General features: G+C 40.2%; 1 protein-coding gene across 1 annotated transcript in view; it reads left to right on the top strand.

The window, feature by feature from the left end:
* The window catches only part of LOC128660492 (uncharacterized), a 212,942-nt gene extending 191,643 nt beyond the window's left edge, over positions 1 to 21,299 (top strand). Inside the window, exons 17-18 of the mRNA XM_053714379.1 lie at positions 2,971 to 4,528; positions 20,905 to 21,299. Of these exons, the coding sequence (XP_053570354.1) occupies positions 2,971 to 4,526 (1,556 nt within the window). The 3' untranslated portion in view covers positions 4,527 to 4,528; positions 20,905 to 21,299. The remainder of the gene's footprint in view (positions 1 to 2,970; positions 4,529 to 20,904) is intronic.
* The last annotated feature ends 302 nt before the right edge of the window (positions 21,300 to 21,601 follow it).

The raw sequence follows: 21,601 nt of genomic DNA, 5'->3' as shown, positions 1-21,601 counted from the left end.
TCCTTAAAGGGACAGATTTTCTGCTCTGTCCTTCTACACAAGCGTCTGGCAGATGTTAGTCGTTCAGGCGTTTTGTCAGGTTTTAGGTTAGAATCAAGCCTGTGGTTTTAAACCTGTTGCTCCACCATAGAGTTTTAAATTTAGTTCTTAAAGTTCTTCAAGGGGTTCCGTTTGAACCTCTGCATTCAATAGATATCAAGCTTATATCTTGGAAAGTTCTGTTTTTGGTAGCTATCTCTTCGGCTCGTAGAGTTTCAGAGTTATCTGCCTTACAGTGTGATTCCCCCTTATCTGATCTTCCATGCAGATAAGGTAGTTTTGTGTACCAAACCTGGGTTTCTTCCTAAGCTGGTATCTAATAAGAATATCAATCAGGAAGATTGTTGTTCCGTCACTGTGTCCTAATCCTTCTTCAAAGAAGGAACGTCTATTACACAATCTTGACGTGGTTCGTGCTTTAAAGTTTTATTTACAAGCTACTAAGGATTTTCGTCAAACATCTGTTTGTTGTCTACTCTGGACAGAGGAGAGGCCAAAAGGCTTCGGCATCTTCTCTTTCTTTTGGCTGAGAAGTATAATTCCGTTTAGCTTATGAGACTGCTGGCCAGCAACCTCCTGAAAGAATTACAGCTCATTCCACTAGAGCAGTAGCTTCCACATGGGCTTTTAAAAATGAGGCCTCTGTTGAACAGATTTGTAAAGCGGCGACTTGGTCTTTCGCTTCATACCTTTTTCTAAATTCTACAAATTTGATACTTTTGCTTCCTCGGAGGCTATTTTTGGGAGAAAGGTCTTGCAGGCAGTGGTGCCTTCCGTTTAAGTTCCTGCCTTTGTCCCTCCCTTCATCCGTGTCCTAAAGCTTTGGTATTGGTATCCCACAAGTAATGGATGAACCCGTGGACTAGGGATACACCTTACAAGAGGAAAACAAAATTTATGCTTACCTGATAAATTTCTTTCACTTGTGGTGTATCCAGTCCACGGCCCGCCCTGTCACTTTAAGGCAGGTGTTTTTTTATTTTTAAACTACAGTCACCACTGCACCCTATAGTTTCTCCCTTTTTCTTGCTTGTCTTCGGTCGAATGACTGGGGGTTGGCAGGTTAGGGGGAGGAGCTATATAGACAGCTCTGCTGTGGGTGTCCTCTTGCAACTTCCTGTTGGGAAGGAGAATATCCCACAAGTAATGGATGAACCCGTGGACTGGATACACCACAAGAGAAATAAATTTATCAGGTAAGCATAAATTTTGTTTTTTGTCAGGCTCCTCCTTGGAGTTTGAATTTAGTTCTTAATGTTCTTCAAGGGGTTCCGTTTGAACCTATGCATTCCATAGATATTTTCTTGGAAAGGTTTATTTTGGTTGCTATTTCTTCTGCTCACAGAGTTTCTGAGCTTTCGGCATTACAATGTGATTCTCCTTATCTTATTTTCCATGTAGGTAAGGTAGTGTTGCGTACCAAACCTGGTTTTCTTCCTAAGGTTGTTTCAAATAAAAATATTAATCAGGAAATTATTGTTCCTTCCTTGTGTCCTAACCCTTCTTCTAAGAAGGAGCGTCGGTAACATAATCTGGATGTAGTCCGTGCCTTGAATTTCTACTTACAGGCAACTAAGGATTTTCGTCAAACATCTTCATTATTTGTTGTTTTTTCTGAGAAACGTAGGGGTCAGAAAGCTACGGATACCTCATTCTTTTTGGCTGAGGAGTATCATCTGTGTTGCATATGAGACTGCTGGACAGCAGCCTCCAGAACAAATTACGGCTCATTCTACTAGAGCTGTGGCTTCCTCATGGGCATTTAAAAACTATGCTTCTTTTGAACAGATTTGCCAAGGCTGCAACTTGGTCGTCCTCTTCACACTTTTTTCCAAATTTTACAAATTTGATACTTTTGCCTCGTCTGAGGCTGTTTTTTGGGAGAAAGGTTCTTTTAAGCAGTGGTGCCTTCTGTTTAGGTCCTGTCCTTGTCCCTCCCTTTCATCCGTGTCCTATAGCTTGTGGTATTGTATCCCATAAGTAAGAATGAAATCCGTGGACTCGTCATATCTTGTAAAAGAAAAGGAAATTTATGTTGGGTGGAAGGGAGGAGCTATTTATGCAGCTCTGCTGTGGAGCTCTTTGCCTCGTCCTGCTGACCAGGAGGAGGGCAAAGAGATACACATAGAGATACCCAGCACTCCCCAGCTAGCTCACAGCTAAGATTTAAAAACACAACTGGAAAGGTTAGTTACCGCATCTGGCCAAATGGGAAAAGCTCAGGCACCTCGTCAAGGTCCTTTCCACTACCTGAGTCCCTAACACAGCCACCCAATGCGCACTTACAAAGCCAAACAAAATGGGAACAAGGGAGGGGTGCACAGATATATGCACAGATATATGTAATCACCCAGAGAAATACAAGACACGGAAGGAGACTGCACTCCAAGACCGGACCGGGTACATATCCAATGACTCTGCAACGTCCCAGCCCTGGGTGCTTAAATAGCACTCCCAAAAAGCTGTGCGGTCACCAGAGTCACAGGCAGTTAACCCCAGTCCGGAATGGGTGCAAGAAACATAGGGGGATTACAAACAAATAATAATACAACACACAGAGATACCCAGCACTCACCAGCTAGCTCACAGCTAAGATTTAAAAACACAACTGGAAAGGTTAGTTACCGCATCTGGACAAATGGGAAAAGCTCAGGCACCTTGTCAAGGTCCTTTCCACTGCCTGAGTCCCTAGCACAGCCACACAATGCGCGCTTACAAAGCCAAACAAACTAGGAACAAGGGAGGGGTATTTCCTCATGCCCTGATTTTGTCATACTTGACAATTTTCTATCAAACACAATAGCACTAAATATTTAGAAACTGGTCATTTGATGTATAAGTTTGCAGTAATATAAATATGTTGGTTATGTAAGTTTTTATTGGTTTGTTTTACAAAATAATTGTTTGAGACTTTTTTTTTTTTCTCTTAAGGAGAAAGCCGGGATAGCCAAACACATAGCTCAAACCATCCAGTGGCCAATGATTCTCAGAGCTTCCTAAATAGTGCAAGTGTTTTACCACACCAAGAAGCATGGAAATCCCTTCAGTCAAGTCAACCTGTGAATCAAAGAGGAGTGTATGCTCAGCCCTGTAATGATGTGCTTACTGAAACTGGACCAGCTCAGAAATTGAAGTTTTCCCAGTCAAGCCAGGATCCAACTCAGAAAACAGGAAGTGGCCTAAAAATAGATACCCCTATGTTGAGTCAAGAATGTGCTCAAAATAACACGTCTCAGTCGGTCCAATACTCTAATATGCAGACAGATTCTCTTCCTAAAAATGCTACGGCTTCAGAAAAAATCCAGTTTTTCAAGAAATTAATGGATCTTTTGTCTGCAGTGCCCAAACATAAATTAGATAATGTCCAAGTGGACCCAAAACTTGTGCTTTTAAAAGCCCTTTTAAAAAACAAATCACAAAGCTCAGCAAACATGTCTGCTGTAGGAACAAATGTGATTAATGTGGATACTAGTCAACTAAATCCAAATTCAATTAAGCAGGTGTCATCGATGGCCCAGAATAATAGCACAAAAAATGCTCAGTCAAATCCAGATGATCACACAGAACTTTTGACAAATCAGCACTTAGTTAACCAAATAAAGTCTTTTCAAATGCTGGTAATCCTTACACTCAAAAAATCAATTTCAAATATGCAGATTCAGCAAGACTATATTAGCACTAAACAAAACTATGGATATGAAGGGTCACAGGGGACCAAAGTCGACCCCATGCTCTACCATGGGTCTTTAGCCAATGCTCCGTATTCTAATGCTGATTTTAGGACATATGCAACAGATGAAATCCCACAAAATCAATATTCAGATGATGCATTGTATCCTTATTCTCAAAAATATGGTTTGGAAAGTACACGTGGCTCATCTTTTTCTGAGCAGTCCGCAGTTGATATAGCTGCAAATACATCTGCATATCAAAATGATGGCTACTTAAAACACTCTGCAACAAATGTAGATTCAGGTCCATCTGTGTATCAGAGTTATAATTATGTAGAACAACAACCTGGTACATCTTATGCAGATTCGTATTTATCAACCACTGTATCTGAAATAGCCAAGTCAATTCAAAATAAAATGCAGCAGGAATATTCTCAGACTAGAGAAGAGATTTATACTCAACTGGCTGATGAAAGAAGGAGAGAACTAACATCCCACTCAAGATCACCCATTTATGTATCTACAAATGATTACGAACAACCAGTTTGGGAAAAATGTAACTCACATACTAGAGACAGGGAATGTGACAGAGGGGATATGTATAGTACCAAGAGAGCTCGTATGGATACAGATCACAATCGCCCTTTTTCTAGTTTGGAGAGGATCTCTCATCGTAGTTCTAAATATCCAACCAGTTCACCTGATATAAATAAAGAGGACTTACCAGCAGACATATTAAAAAGGATAAAAGGAAAGGATGAATTTACAGTTTCAGCAATCCTTAGCGAATATGCAGAAAGACGTTGGTCAAAATAAAAGTGAGTTAACAAATTACATTTTATTTATTTTCATATCATGTGGACTCCTTACACAGATGTATTATTAATTGAGGAAGTGACTTGACTTTATTGTTTACGTGCACTTTTGTTTGACTATTCTATAATCCATTCTTACTATATAGAAATGTTGGGTATTCAATCTTCCATATTAGTATACTTTTAATTTTAGTGAGTTTTGGTCTGAACAACAAAACACATGGGTACATTTTCTACTAATTGGGGATTTTAAAAAGGTAGTATAATTCTGAACTTTTGCTTCAAGCAAATACTTATTTTCTTTACATTTTTCTAAAAAAATATATATTCCACCTCTTTACCAACCACTGCAACTGAAATGTATTTATGTTTGATTGCTGTCTGTTAAGTTTCTGAGATTAGTACAGAAGTTGACAAATTTATTTGAAACATATGAGCCACAGAATAATAGGGAGCCAGTCATGAAGTGTTTGAGAGCCAGGGAATGATTTTAATAAAGTGGTGCATGTTTAAGACTTCAAAATGTTATAGCCTAGGGCCAGATCCTATCAGGAGCAGGAATGAATTCTCTAAGATAAAGGGAAGAATGTGGAAGTCCCAGGGGGATAAGAACTGCTTCTCATTGAAAGTAATGAAACTCTCTTGGATGCAGTATATCATAATGGAGTGTGAGGTTAACAGGATCAGCTGATACTGTTAGAAATTCTCAGTTTCTTTCATGTAATTAGCAAGAGTCCATGAGCTAGTGACGTATGGGATATGCATTCCTACCAGGAGGGGCAAAGTTTCCCAAACCTCAAAATGCCTATAAATACACCCCTCACCACACCCACAAATCAGTTTTACAAACTTTGCCTCCCATGGAGGTGGTGAAGTAAGTTTGTGCTAGATTCTACGTTGATATGCGCTTCGCAGCAGGCTGGAGCCCAGTTTTCCTCTGAGTGCAGTGAATGTCAGAGGGATGTGAAGAGAGTATTGCCTATTTGAATTCAATGATGTCCTTCTACGGGGTCTATTTCATAGGTTCTCTGTTATCGGTTGTAGAGATTCATCTCTTACCTCCCTTTTCAGATCGACGATATACTCTTATATATACCATTACCTCTACTGATTCTCGTTTCAGTACTGGTTTGGCTTTCTACTATATGTAGATGAGTGTCCTGGGGTAAGCAAGTCTTATTTTCTGTGACACTCTAAGCTATGGTTGGGCACTTTTATATAAAGTTCTAAATATATGTGTTTAAACATTTATTTGCCTTGATTCAGGATGTTCAATATTCCTTATTTCAGACAGTCAGTTTCATTATTTGGGATAATGCATTTGAATAATAAAAAATTTTCTTACCTTAAATTTGACTTTTTTCCTGTGGGCTGTTAGGCTCGCGGGGGCTGAAAATGCTTCATTTTATTGCGTCATTCTTGGCGCGGACTTTTTTGGCGCAAAAGTTTTTTTATTTTTTTTTTTTAGTCATTTCCGGCGTCATACTTGTCACCGGAAGTTGTTTGTATGTGCGTCATTTTTTTGACGTTTTTTTTTTCACCAAAGATGTCGGCGTCACCGGATGTGGCGTCATTTTTGGCGCCAAAGCATTTAGGCGCCAAATAATGTGGGCGTCTTTTTTGGCGCTAAAAAATATGGGCGTCATTATTGTCTCCACATTATATAATTCTCATTGTTTATTTGCTTCTGGTTGCTAGAAGCTTGTTCATTGGCATTTTTTCCCATTCCTGAAACTGTCATTTAAGGAATTTGATAATTTTGCTTTATATGTTGTTTTTTCTATTACATATTGCAAGATGTCTCAGATTGACCCTGGATCAGAAGCTACTTCTGGAAATTCGCTGCCTGATGCTGGATCTACCAAAGTTAAGTGCATTTGTTTGTAAACTTGTGGTAACTGTCCCTCCGGCTGTTGTTTGTGATGAATGTCATAATAAACTTGCTAATGCAAATAATATTTCCTTTAGTAATATTCCATTACCTGTTGCTGTTCCATCAACATCTAATACTCAGGGTGTTCCTGTTAACATAAGAGATTTTGTTCTAAATCTTATTAGAAGGCTATGTCTGTTATTCCCCCTTCCAGTAAACGTAAAAAGTCTTTTTTAAACTTCTCATTTATCAGATGAATTTTTAAATAAACATCTCATTCTGATTCTGTTTCTGATGATGATTTCTCTGGTTCAGAGGATTCTGTTTCAGAAATTGACACTGATAAATCTTCATATTTATTTAAAATGGAATTTATTTGTTCTTTACTTAAAGAAGTCTTAATTGCATTAGAAATAGAGGAATCTGGTCTTCTTGATACTAAATCTAAACGTAGTTATTCCCGGAAGTTTTTCCCGTCCCTGGTGCTATTTCTGAAGTAATTTCCAGGGAATGGAATAATTTGGGTAATTCAATTTACTCTTCTAAACGTTTTAAGCAATTATATCTCGTGCCATCTGACAGATTAGAGTTTTGGGACAAAATCCCTAAAGTTGATGGGGCTATCTCTACTCTTGCTAAACGTACTACTATTCCTACAGCAGATAGTACTTCTTTTAAGGATCCTTTAGATAGGAAAATTGAATCTTTTCTAAGGAAAGCTTATTTATGTTCAGGTAATCTTCTTAGACCTGCTAAATCTTTGGCGGATGTTGCTGCAGCTTCAACTTTCTGGTTGGAGGCTTTAGCTCAACAAGTAACAGATCATAATTCTCATAGCATTGTTAATCTTCTTCAACATGCTAATAACTTTATTTGTGATGCCATCTTTGATATCATTATGGTTGATATCAGTATGTCTTTAGCTATTTTAGCTAGAAGAGCCTTGTGGCTTAAAACTTGGAATGCTGATATGTCTTCTAAGTCAACTTTGCTTTCCCTTTCTTTCCAAGGTAATAAATTGTTTGGTTCACAGTTGGATTCTATTATTTCAACTGTTACTGGGGGGAAAGGAACTTTTTTACCACAGGATAAAAAATCTAAAAGTAAATATAGGGCTGCTAATCGTTTTCGTTCCTTTCGTCAGAATAAGGAACAAAAGCCTGATCCTTCCTCTACAGGAACAGTTTCTGTTTGGAAACCATCTCCAGTCTGGAATAAATCCAAGCCTTTTAGAAAGCCAAAGCCAGCTCCCAAGTCTACATGAAGGTGCAGCCCTCATTCCAGCCCAGCTGGTAGGGGGCAGATTACGATTTTTCAAAGAAATTTGGATCAATTCGATTCACAGTCTTTGGATTCAGAACATTGTTTCACAAGGGTACAGAATAGGTTTCAAGATAAGGCCTCCTGCAAGAAGATTTTTTCTTTCTCGCGTTCCAATAAATCCAGTGAAGGCTCAAGCGTTTCTGAAATGTGTTTCAGATCTAGAGTTGGCTGGAGTAATTGTACCAGTTCCAGTTCTGGAACAGGGTCTGGGGTTTTACTCAAATCTATTCATTGTACCAAAGAAGGAGAATTCCTTCAGACCAGTTCTGGATTTAAAAATATTGAATCGTTATGTAAGAATGCCAACATTCAAAATGGTAACTATAAGGACTATTCTGCCTTTTGTTCAGCAAGGGCATTATATGTCCACAATAGATTTACAGGATGCATATCTGCACGTTCCGATTCATCCAGATCATTTTCAGTTTCTGAGATTCTCTTTTCTAGACAAGCATTACCAGTTTGTGGCTCTGCCGTTTGGCCTAGCAACAGCTCCAAGGATTTTTACAAAGGTTCTCGGTGCCCTGCTATCTGTAATCAGAGATCAGGGTATTGTGGTATTTCCTTATTTGGACGATATCTTGGTACTTGCTCAGTCTTCACATTTAGCAGAATCTCATACGAATCGACTTGTATCGTTTCTTCAAGAACATGGTTGGAGGATCAATTTACCAAAGAGTTCATTGATTCCTCAGACAAGGGTAACCTTTTTAGGTTTCCAGATAGATTCAGTGTCCATGACTCTGTCTTTGACGGACAAAAGACGTCTGAAATTGGTTTCAGCTTGTCGAAACCTTCAGTCTCAATCATTCCCTTCGGTAGCCTTATGCATGGAAATTCGAGGTCTTATGACTGCGGCATCGGACGCGATCCCCTTTGCTTGTTTTCACATGCGACCTCTTCAGCTTTGTATGCTGAACCAGTGGTGCAGGGATTACACAAAGATATCACAATTAATATCTTTAAAACCGATTGTACGACACTCTCTGACGTGGTGGACAGACCATCATCGTTTAGTTCAGGGGGCTTCTTTTGTTCTTCCGACCTGGACTGTGATCTCAACAGATGCAAGTCTGACAGGTTGGGGAGCTGTATGGGGGGTTTCTGACAGCGCAGGGGGTTTGGGAATCTCAGGAGGCGAGATTACCAATCAACATTTTGGAACTCTGTGTGATTTTCAGAGCTCTTCAGTCGTGGCCGCTTCTAAAGAGAGAGTCGTTCATTTGTTTTCAAACAGACAATGTCACAACCGTGGCATATGTCAATCATCAAGGAGGGACTCACAGTCCTCTGGCTATGAAAGAAGTATCTCGAATACTTGCATGGGCGGAATCCAGCTCCTGTCTAATTTCTGCGGTTCACATCCCAGGTATAGACAATTGGGAAGCGGATTATCTCAGTCGCCAGACTTTACATCCCGGCGAATGGTCTCTTCACCCAGAGGTATTTCTTCAGATTGTTCAAATGTGGGGACTTCCAGAAATAGATCTGATGGCTTCTCATCTAAACAAGAAGCTTCCCAGGTATCTGTCCAGATCCAGGGATCCTCAGGCAGAAGCAGTGGATGCATTGTCACTTCCTTGGAAGTATCATCCTGCCTATTTCTCCAACATAGGTGTGTCCGGTCCACGGCGTCATCCTTACTTGTGGGATATTCTCTTCCCCAACAGGAAATGGCAAAGAGCCCAGCAAAGCTGGTCACATGATCCCTCCTAGGCTCCGCCTACCCCAGTCATTCTCTTTGCCGTTGTACAGGCAACATCTCCACGGAGATGGCTTAGAGGTTTTTTAGTGTTTAACTGTAGTTTTTCATTATTCAATCAAGAGTTTGTTATTTTCAAATAGTGCTGGTACGTACTATTTACTCAGAAACAGAAAAGAGATGAAGAATTCTGTTTGTATGAGGAAAATGATTTAGCAACGTAACTAAAATCCATGGCTGTTCCACACAGGACTGTTGAGAGCTAATTAACTTCAGTTGGGGGGAACAGTTTGCAGTCTCTTGCTGCTTGAGGTATGACACATTCTAACAAGACGATGTAATGCTGGAAGCTGTCCATTTTCCCTATGGGATCCGGTAAGCCATGTTTATTACGATTGTAAATAAGGGCTTCACAAGGGCTTATTTAAACTGTAGACTTTTTTTGGGCTAAATCGATTGATATTAACACTTATTTAGCCTTGAGGAATCATTTATTCTGGGTATTTTGATTTAATAATATCGGCAGGCACTGTTTTAGACACCTTATTCTTTAGGGGCTTTCCCAAAGCATAGGCAGAGTCTCATTTTCGCGCCGGTGTTGCGCACTTGTTTTTGAGAGGCATGGCATGCAGTCGCATGTGAGAGGAGCTCTGATACTCATAAAAGACTTCTGAAGGCGTCATTTGGTATCGTATTCCCCTTTGGGTTTGGTTGGGTCTCAGCAAAGCAGATACCAGGGACTGTAAAGGGGTTTAAAGCTTAAAACGGCTCCGGTTCCGTTATTTTAAGGGTTAAAGCTTCCAAAATTGGTGTGCAATATTTTCAAGGCTTTAAGACGCTGTGGTGAAAATTTGGTGAATTTTGAACAATTCCTTCATGTTTTTTCGCAATTGCAGTAATAAAGTGTGTTCAGTTTAAAATTTAAAGTGACAGTAACGGTTTTATTTTAAAACGTTTTTTGTACTTTCTGATCAAGTTTATGCCTGTTTAACATGTCTGAACTACCAGATAGACTGTGTTCTGAATGTGGGGAAGCCAGAATTCCTATTCATTTAAATAAATGTGATTTATGTGATAATGACAATGATGCCCAAGATGATTCCTCAAGTGAGGGGAGTAAGCATGGTACTGCATCATTCCCTCCTTCGTCTACACGAGTCTTGCCCACTCAGGAGGCCCCTAGTACATCTAGCGCGCCAATACTCTTACTATGCAACAATTAACGGCTGTAATGGATAATTCTGTCAAAAACATTTTAGCCAAAATGAACCCTTGTCAGCGTAAGCGTGGATGCTCTGTTTTAGTTACTGAAGAGCATGACGACGCTGATATTAATATCTCTGAAGGGCCCCTAACCCAATTTGAGGGGGCCAGGGAGGTTTTGTCTGAGGGAGAAATTACTGATTTAGGGAACATTTCTCAGCAGGCTGAATCTGATGTGATTACATTTAAATTTAAATTGGAACATCTCCGCATTTTGCTTAAGGAGGTATTATCCACTCTGGATGATTGTGAAAATTTAGTCATCCCAGAGAAACTATGTAAAATGGACAAGTTCCTAGAGGTGCCGGGGCTCCCAGAAGCTTTTCCTATACCCAAGCGGGTGGCGGACATTGTTAATAAAGAATGGGAAAGGCCCGGTATTCCTTTCGTCCCTCCCCCCATATTTAAAAAATTGTTTCCTATGGTCGACCCCAGAAAGGACTTATGGCAGTCAGTCCCCAAGGTCGAGGGGAGCGGTTTCTACTTTAAACAAACGCACCACTATTCCCATAGAGGATAGTTGTGCTTTCAAAGATCCTATGGATAAAAAATTAGAAGGTTTGCTTAAAAAGATGTTTGTTCAGCAGGGTTACCTCTACAACCCATTTCATGCATTGTCCCTGTCACTACAGCCGCATATTTCTGGTTTGATGAACTGCTTAAGGTGCTCGATAGTGACTCTCCTCCTTATGAGGAGATTATGGACAGAATCAATGCTCTCAAATTGGCTAATTCTTTCACTCTAGACGCCTCTTTGCAATTGGCTAAGTTAGCGGCTAAGAACTCTGGGTTTGCTATTGTGGCGCGCAGAGCGCTTTGGTTGAAATCTTGGTCGGCTGATGCGTCTTCCAAGACAAGCTACTAAACATTCCTTTCAAGGGGAAAACGCTGTTTGGTCCTGACTTGAAAGAGATTATCTCTGATATCACTGGGGGTAAGGGCCACGCCCTTCCTCAGGATCGGCCCTTCAAGGCAAAAAATAGACCTAATTTTCGTCCCTTTCGTAAAAACGGACCAGCCCAAGGTGCTACGTCCTCTAAGCAAGAGGGTAATACTTCTCAGGCCAAGCCAGCTTGGAGACCAATGCAAGGCTGGAACAAGGGAAAGCAGGCCAAGAAACCTGCCACTGCTACCAAAGACAGCATGAAATATTGGCCCCCGATCCGGGACCGGATCTGGTGGGGGGCAGACTCTCTCTCTTCGCTCAGGCTTGGGCAAGAGATGTTCTGGATCCTTGGGCGCTAGAAATAGTCTCCCAGGGTTATCTTCTGGAATTCAAGGGACTTCCCCCAAGGGGGAGGTTCCACAAGTCGCAGTTGTCTTCAGACCACACACAAAAGACAGGCGTTCTTACATTGTGTAGAAGACCTGTTAAAAATGGGAGTGATTCATCCTGTTCCATTAAGAGAACAAGGGATGGGGTTCTACTCCAATCTGTTCATAGTTCCCAAAAAAGAGGGAACGTTCAGACCAATCCTAGATCTCAAGATCTTAAACAAATTTCTCAAGGTCCCATCGTTCAAGATGGAAACCATTCGAACTATCCTTCCTTCCATCCAGGAAGGTCAATTTATGACCACGGTGGATTTAAAGGATGCGTATCTACATATTCCTATCCACAAGGAACATCATCGGTTCCTAAGGTTTGCATTCCTGGACAAACATTACCAGTTCGTGGCGCTTCCTTTCGGATTAGCCACTGCTCCAAGGATTTTCACAAAGGTACTAGGGTCCCTTCTAGCGGTGCTAAGACCAAGGGGCATTGCAGTAGTACCTTACCTGGACGACATTCTAATTCAAGCGTCGTCCCTTCCTCAAGCAAAGGCTCACACGGGACATTGTCCTGGCCTTTCTCAGACATCACGGCTGGAAAGTGAACGTGGAAAAGAGTTCTCTATCCCCGTCAACAAGGGTTCCCTTCTTGGGAACAATTATAGACTCCTTAGAAATGAGGATCTTTCTAACAGAGGCCAGAAAAACAAAGCTTCTGGACTCTTGTCGGATACTTCATTCCGTTCCTCTTCCTTCCATAGCTCAGTGCATGGAAGTGATCGGGTTGATGGTGGCGGCGATGGACATAGTTCCTTTTGCGCGCATTCATCTAAGACCATTACAACTGTGCATGCTCAGTCAGTGGAATGGGGACTATACAGACTTGTCTCCGAAGATACAAGTAAATCAGAGGACCAGAGACTCACTCCGTTGGTGGCTGTCCCTGGACAATCTGTCTCAAGGGATGATGTTCCACAGACCAGAGTGGGTCATTGTCACGACCGACGCCAGTCTGATAGGCTGGGGCGCGGTCTGGGGATCCCTGAAAGCTCAGGGTCTTTGGTCTCGGGAAGAATCTCTTCTACCGATAAATATTCTGGAACTGAGAGCGATATTCAATGCGCTCCAGGCCTGGCCCCAGCTTGCGAGGACCAGGTTCATACGGTTTCAATCAGACAACATGACGACTGTTGCGTACATCAACCATCAGGGGGGAACAAGGAGTTCCCTAGCGATGGAAGAAGTAACCAAAATTATTCTTTGGGCGGAGTCTCACTCCTGCCACCTGTCTGCTATCCACATCCCAGGAGTGGAAAATTGGGAAGCGGATTTTCTGAGTCGTCAGACATTGCATCCGGGGGAGTGGGAACTCCATCCGGAAATCTTTGCCCGAGTCACTCACCTGTGGGGCATTCCAGACATGGATCTGATGGCCTCTCGTCAGAACTTCAAAGTTCCTTGCTACGGGGCCAGATCCAGGGATCCCAAGGCGGCTCTAGTGGATGCACTAGTAGCACCTTGGACCTTCAAACTAGCTTATGTGTTCCCGCCATTTCCTCTCATCCCCAGGCTGATAGCCAGGATCAAGCAGGAGAGGGCGTCGGTGATCTTGATAGCTCCTGCGTGGCTACGCAGGACTTGGTATGCAGATCTGGTGAATATGTCATCGGCTCCACCTTGGAAGCTACCTTTGAGACGAGACCTTCTTGTTCAGGGTCCGTTCGAACATCCGAATCTGGTTTCACTCCAGCTGACTGCTTGGAGATTGAACGCTTGATTTTATCGAAGCGAGGATTCTCAGATTCTGTGATCGATACTCTTGTTCAGGCCAGAAAGCCTGTGACTAGAAAGATTTACCACAAAATTTGGAAAAAATATATCTGTTGGTGTGAATCTAAAGGATTCCCTTGGGACAAGGTTAAGATTCCTAGGATTCTATCCTTCCTTCAAGAAGGATTGGAAAAAGGATTATCTGCAAGTTCCCTGAAGGGACAGATTTCTGCCTTGTCGGTATTACTTCACAAAAAGCTGGCAGCTGTGCCAGATGTTCAAGCCTTTGTTCAGGCTCTGGTTAGAATCAAGCCTGTTTACAAACCTTTGACTCCTCCTTGGAGTCTCAATTTAGTTCTTTCAGTTCTTCAGGGGGTTCCGTTTGAACCCTTACATTCCGTTGATATTAAGTTATTATCTTGGAAAGTTTTGTTTTTAGTTGCGATTTCTTCTGCTAGAAGAGTCTCAGAATTATCTGCTCTGCAGTGTTCTCCTCCTTATCTGGTGTTCCATGCAGATAAGGTGGTTTTACGTACTAAACCTGGTTTTCTTCCAAAAGTTGTTTCTAACAAAAACATTAACCAGGAGATTATCGTACCTTCTCTGTGTCCAAAACCAGTTTCAAAGAAGGAACGTTTGTTGCACAATTTGGATGTTGTTCGCGCTCTAAAATTCTATTTAGATGCTACAAAGGATTTTAGACAAACATCTTCCTTGTTTGTTGTTTATTCAGGTAAAAGGAGAGGTCAAAAAGCAACTTCTACCTCTCTCTCTTTTTGGATTAAAAGCATCATCAGATTGGCTTACGAGACTGCCGGACGGCAGCCTCCCGAAAGAATCACAGCTCATTCCACTAGGGCTGTGGCTTCCACATGGGCCTTCAAGAACGAGGCTTCTGTTGATCAGATATGTAGGGCAGCGACTTGGTCTTCACTGCACACTTTTACCAAATTTTACAAGTTTGATACTTTTGCTTCTTCTGAGGCTATTTTTGGGAGAAAGGTTTTGCAAGCCGTGGTGCCTTCCATTTAGGTGACCTGATTTGCTCCCTCCCTTCATCCGTGTCCTAAAGCTTTGGTATTGGTTCCCACAAGTAAGGATGACGCCGTGGACCGGACACACCAATGTTGGAGAAAACAGAATTTATGTTTACCTGATAAATTTCTTTCTCCAACGGTGTGTCCGGTCCACGGCCCGCCCCTGGTTTTTTTAATCAGGTCTGATATTTTATTTTCTTTAACTACAGTCACCACGGTACCATATGATTTCTCCTATGCAAATATTCCTCCTTAACGTCGATCGAATGACTGGGGTAGGCGGAGCCTAGGAGGGATCATGTGACCAGCTTTGCTGGGCTCTTTGCCATTTCCTGTTGGGGAAGAGAATATCCCACAAGTAAGGATGACGCCGTGGACCGGACACACCGTTGGAGAAAGAAATTTATCAGGTAAACATAAATTCTGTTATCTTTCCGCCTCTAGTTCTTCTTCCAAGAGTGATTTCAAAGATTCTAAAGGAGCGTTCGTTTGTTCTGCTGGTCGCTCCAGCATGGCCTCACAGGTTTTGGTATGCGGATCTTGTTCGGATGGCTACTTGCCAACCGTGGACTCTTCCGTTAAGACCAGACCTTCTATCGCAAGGTCCTTTTTTCCATCAGGATCTCAAATCATTAAATTTGAAGGTTTGGAGATTAAACGCTTGATTCTCAGTCATAGAGGTTTCTCTGACTCCGTAATTAATACTATGTTACAGGCTCGTAAATCTGTGTCTAGGAAGATATATTATCTAGTCTGGAAGACTTACATTTCTTGGTGTTCTTCTCATCATTTTTCTTGGCATTCTTTTAGAATTCCTAGAATTTTACAGTTTCTTCAGGATGGTCTGGATAAAGGTTTGTCTGCAAGTTCCTTGAAAGGACAAAATTCTGCTCTTTCTGTGTTTCACAGAAAGATTGCTAATCTTCCTGATATTCATTGTTTTGTACAGGCTTTGGTTCGTATAAAACCTGTCATTAAGTCAATTTCTCCTCCTTGGAGTTTGAATTTGGTTTTCGGGGCTCTTCAAGCTCCTCCGTTTGAACCTATGCATTCGCTGGATATTAAATTACTTTCTTGGAAAGTTTTGTTTCTTTTGGCCATCTCTTCTGCTAGAAGAGTTTCTGAATTATCTGCTCTTTCTTGTGAGTCTCCTTTTCTGATTTTTCATCAGGATAAGCCGGTATTGCGAACTTCATTTAAATTTTTACCTAAGGTTGTGAATTCTAACAACATTAGTAGAGAAATTGTGGTTCCTTCATTATGTCCTAATCCTAAGAATTCTAAGGAAAGATCGTTGCATTCTTTGGATGTAGTCAGAGCTTTGAAATATTATGTTGAAGCTACTAAAGATTTCCGAAAGACTTCTAGTCTATTTGTTATCTTTTCCGGTTCCAGGAAAGGCCAGAAGGCTTCTGCCATTTCTTTGGCATCTTGGTTAAAGTCTTTGATTCATCATGCTTATGTTGAGTCAGGTAAAACTCCGCCTCAAAGGATTACAGCTCATTCTACTAGGTCAGTTTCTACTTCCTGGGCGTTTAGGAATGAAGCTTCGGTTGATCAGATTTGCAAAGCAGCAACTTGGTCTTCTTTGCATACTTTTACTAAATTCTACCATTTTGATGTGTTTTCTTCTTCTGAAGCAGTTTTTGGTAGAAAAGTACTTCAGGCAGATGTTTTAGTTTGATTCTTCTGCTTTTATTTTCATTATAAGATGGAAACTTTATTTTGGTGTGTGGATGGTTTTTCAGCTGAATTGGCTGTCTTTATATCCCTCCCTCTCTAGTGACTCTTGCGTGGAAGTTCCACATCTTGGGTATTCATTATCCCATACGTCACTAGCTCATGGACTCTTGCTAATTACATGAAAGAAAACATAATTTATGTAAGAACTTACCTGATAAATTCATTTCTTTCATATGAGGCCCACCCTTTTTTATGGTGGTTATGATTTTTTTTTGTATAAAGCACAATTATTCCAATTCCTTATTTTTTATGCTTTCGCACTTTTTTCTTATCACCCCACTTCTTGGCTATTCGTTAAACTGATTTGTGGGTGTTGTGAGGGGTGTATTTATAGGCATTTTGAGGTTTGGGAAACTTTGCCCCTCCTGGTAGGAATGTATATCCCATACGTCACTAGCTCATGGACTCTTGCTAATATGAAAGAAATGAATTTATCAGGTAAGTTCTTACATAAATTATGTTTTTCACTATAATTTAATTTGCATTTACTTCTGGTTTAGTAGATGTAAATGCATGTTAAATAAGTGTTGTGAATTTTAAGAAAACTTCACCTGCAGGCAAGATAAATCAGCAAAACTGCAGGTGTACAGGCGTAAATGTAAATTAAGTGTATTGTGAATTTTGAGCAAAACTTCACCTGGCAATATAAATCAGAAGTATATTTTAATTTTATTTTTATAGCATAGGAATATTTGAAAAAAATGAATAAATAAAAAAAAAAAACTATCTGGCCCATTAGTTTCTATGGGCCAGATAATCAAACATTCTCTAGTTTGGAGAAAGATTATAGTGCTGATTTCACAGGGGCTGAGCTCACTGTATTATCTAAGAAAAGGGAAGGAACCTGAAAGTCCCAGAGAGATGAGATGACTTCCATAAAAACTAATTAAGCTCTCTGAGATACCTTATCTCTCCCTTGTGTATTCTGTAACTGTAGAACACCTGGGGCTGATATAAAGGCTCAGTTTGCATCAATTACAAATTAAAAAAAAAAATTGAGCAAACGCCACCTGCATACAGCTAGCGAGAGATTAATCGGTGATACCAGTTTGTTTAAATGCTTACAGAATTTATCAAGAATTGTGAGAGATTCAGACATATCCAGGGAACTCCCTTGTTCTGTCCAGGGAACTGCCCTGTCCCTCCCACTTTCTGAAACTTTCAGTTTTAGTTTACAATGGAGCAAATACAAAGTGGTATGTAATTTGTAAAAGATACACAGAAATATATATATAAAGTATGATCCTAATTTGTTAAAGTAGCACTGGATCTTTCAAAACATAATCAGAATTCGTAAAATCACAGCTGGATTTAAATTTTAATTTATTAAAATATAAATGAGAGTGCAAAGCTTAACCCCTTAACGACCGAGGACGTGCAGGGTACGTCCTCAGAAAAAAGGCAGTTAATGCCTGAGAACGTACCCTGCACGTCCTCGGTTTGGAAAGCAGCTGGAAGCGATCCTGATCACTTCCAGCTGCTTTCCGGTTATTGCAGGATGCCTCGATATCGAGGCATCCTGCAATAACAATTTTTGCCCCTCCGGTGCAGAGAGAGCCACTCTGTGGCCCTCTCTGCACCGGACATCGATGGCCGCATTCGTTGGTGGGTGGGAGCGTAAATGGGAGGTGGGTGGGCGGCCATCGATGGCTTCTTAGTCAGAGGGGGGGGCGGGATCGGGGGCGGGATCGCCAGGCGCGCGCGCGTGTGCACAGGGGGCGGCGGGAGGGTGCGTGCACGGGGAGGGAGCGGGTGGGAACCGCTTACACTACAGAAAATTGTACATATTTTTGTACAATATAATAAAAATAAAACGTAATGGAAGGGATCTGGGAGGGGGGTGGGGGATTGATCTGGGGGGGGGGGGAGCTACACTACAGAAAAAACTGAAATAAATGAAAAAAAACCATTTTTATATGCAAACTGGGTACTGGCAGACAGCTGCCAGTACCCAAGATGGCCCCCAATAAGGCAGTGGGGGGGGGGGGGTAGAGAGCTGTTTTGGGGGGGATCAGAGAGGTTGGGGGCTAAGGGGGGATCCTACATAGCAGCATATGTAAATATGCTTAAAAAAAAAAAAGTAAAAAAAAAAAAACCTTTTATTTTAGTACTGGCAGACTTTCTGCCAGTACTTAAGATGGCGGGGACAATTGTGGGGTGGGGGAGGGAAGAGAGCTCTATGGGAGGGATCAGGGGGTCTGATGTGTCAGGTGGGAAGCTGATCTCTACACTAAAGCTACCTAATTAACCCCTTCACTGCTGGGCATAATTCACGTTTTGTGCGCAGTGGCATTTAGCGGCCTTTTAATTACCAAAAAGCAACACCAAAGCCATATATGTCTGCTATTTCTGAACAAAGGGGATCCCAGAGAATCATTTACAACCATTTGTACCATAATTGCACAAGTTGTTTCTAAATAATTTCAGTGAGAAACCTAAAGTTTGTGAAAAAGTTGACTATTTTTTTTAATTTAATCGTATTTGGCGGTGAAATGGTGGCCTGAAATATACCAAAATGGGCCTAGATCAATACTTGGGGTTGTCTACTACACTACACTAAAGCTAAAATTAACCCTACAAGCTCCCTACAAGTTCCCTAATTAACCCCTGCACTGCTGAGCATAATACACTTGTGGTGTGCAGCAGCATTTAGCGGACTTCTAATTACTTAAAAACAACGCCAAAGCGATATATGTCTGCTATTTCTGAACAAAGGGGATCCCAGAGAAGCATTTACAACCATTTGTGCCATAATTGCACAAAATGTTTGTTAATGATTTCAGTGAGAAACCTAAAATTTGGAAAAATTTTACTTTTTTTTTTTTATTTGATCGCATTTGGCGGTGAAATGGTGGCATGAAATATACCAAAATGGGCCTAGATCAATACTTTGGGATGTCTTCTAAAAAAATATATATACATGTCAAGGGATATTCAGGGATTCCTGAAAGATATCAGTGTTCCAATGTAACTAGCGCTAATTTTGAAAAAAAGTGGTTTGGAAATAGCAAAGTGCTACTTATATTTATGGCCCTATAACTTGCAAAAAAAGCAAAGAACATGTAAACATTGGGTATTTATAAACTCTGGACAAAATTTAGAAACTATTTAGCATGGGTGTTTTTTGGTGGTTGTAGATGTGTAACAGATTTTGGGGGTCAAAGTTAGAAAAAGTGTGTTTTTTTCCATTTTTTTCCTCATATTTTATAAATTTTTTTATAGTAAATTATAAGATATGATGAAAATAATGGTATCTTTAGAAAGTCCATTTAATGGCGAGAAAAACGGTATATAATATGTGTGGGTACAGTAAATGAGTAAGAGGGAAATTACAGCTAAACACAAAGACCGCAAAAATGTAAAAATAGCCTTGGTCCCAAACGGACAGAAAATGGAAAAGTGCTGTGGTCATTAAGGGGTTAAAAGCAATAATACTAAAAGGAAATTGAAATATATAATAATATAAAATACAATGCATATGCCGTGCTATATTGCACTGGGATTGTCTCTCCACATACAGAATTGAGAAAGATCTTGCAGTGCTGGAGAGTACTGCCCTTTTTATTCTGAGCATTCAGTGAGTTCAGCCCCTGTAAAGTCTGAGCCACAATTTCTCTCCAATTTGGAGAATCCTTTGAATATCAGGACCACAGTCTTGTAGAACTATATTCCAATAGGTAAGTAGAAGTCCTACCACGTCTGTTTGGAGCTTCTTCTATTTCAAGTAAATTAGGTTAACCTGGAGCAGAAGATTAAAAAAAATGCTCAGATGAAGACTATTACATTAAAGGGATATGAAACCCACAATTTTTCTTTTATGATTTAAATAGAGCATGCAATTGTAAACAATTTTCTAATTTACTTGTGTTAATCAAATTTTCTTTTTTTTTTGGTATATTTGGTTAAAAAGCAGGGACATATGCTTATGAGCCTGCCCATTTCTGGAGCACTATATGGCAGCAGCTTTGCAAGAATGTTATCCATTTGCAAGAGCACTAGATGGCAGCACTATATTTCCTGCCTTGTAGTGCTCCAGACTCTTACTTAAGTATCTCTTTAAGGAAGAAAATCGTGAACAAAGCAAATTTGATAATAGAAGTAAATTGGAAACTTTTTTTTATTTTTTTTATTGTATGCTCTGTCTGAATCACAATTGAAAATGTTTGGGTGTCATATCCCTTTAAAAGCCATTAAACATGTTTTGTATCTGTGTAAATTTGTGCTTAGAGAGAGACCACAAAGTAGATTCTGTAATCTGCATGTGCTGCAAATCAAATAGTTTTGTGAGTGTGAACAAACACCAGTGGGGTGGGGGGGGGGGGGTATTATACTTTCGCAAATACATTTACAAATATATAATTATTTATTATTATTTTTTTTCTCTTTGTATTTACAGAATTTTTTCACAAGAGAAAGATCGAAATCAAGCAAGAATCTGAAAGTTTATTCAGAGAGCTAAAAAGTTTTGAGTTCTTGTACATATATTTTGTTGAAATACATAAACCTTATTAGCCATGTATTTTAGAGCTAGAGGGATAACAGTATACAGTAACATTCAGCAGTTTAAAAAAATATGTATGCACTGTAAATAAACGGTTTGAACCTTGAGCCCAAAATCAAGCGAAAACCTGAATCCTTGGATTTTGAAACTATAGTTCATAGATTATTTTGTAATTTAAAGTGTCATCTGTTTTACTGGCTGATTCACAGTGTAGCTTATGTCACTTTCTGTAAAACAACATTATGTAAAAAGTGTTTTGATGCAAACCCAATAAAACTCTTTACTGTTAAGATTTTTTTGATTTTTTTTTAAACCTGTTTTTTTTTTTTTAAATAAATTACAGTAAACTAAAATCTGCCTGTTGAAAAATGTGTTATCAAATAAGACATCTAGATGTACATTTAGGAGGTAGTGTTTTCATTATTTTTATTTTATTTTTACATTAGTAAATAAAGCTAACTAAATTTGCAGGCTTAAAGACTCACTTGTGCAGCGCAGCAAGCATTACAATTCCCAATTAGGAAATGGATGGTGAATTTTGAGGCTGCTGCTTCTGATTTTGCCCATTTCCTGCTCGGGAGCTTATATGTTT

This window comes from Bombina bombina, chromosome 5, assembly GCF_027579735.1.
Source record: "Bombina bombina isolate aBomBom1 chromosome 5, aBomBom1.pri, whole genome shotgun sequence".
Classification (NCBI taxonomy): domain Eukaryota; kingdom Metazoa; phylum Chordata; class Amphibia; order Anura; family Bombinatoridae; genus Bombina; species Bombina bombina.
The sequence above is the reverse complement of the archived record's forward strand: the minus strand, read 5'-3'. Positions and strand labels throughout refer to the sequence as shown.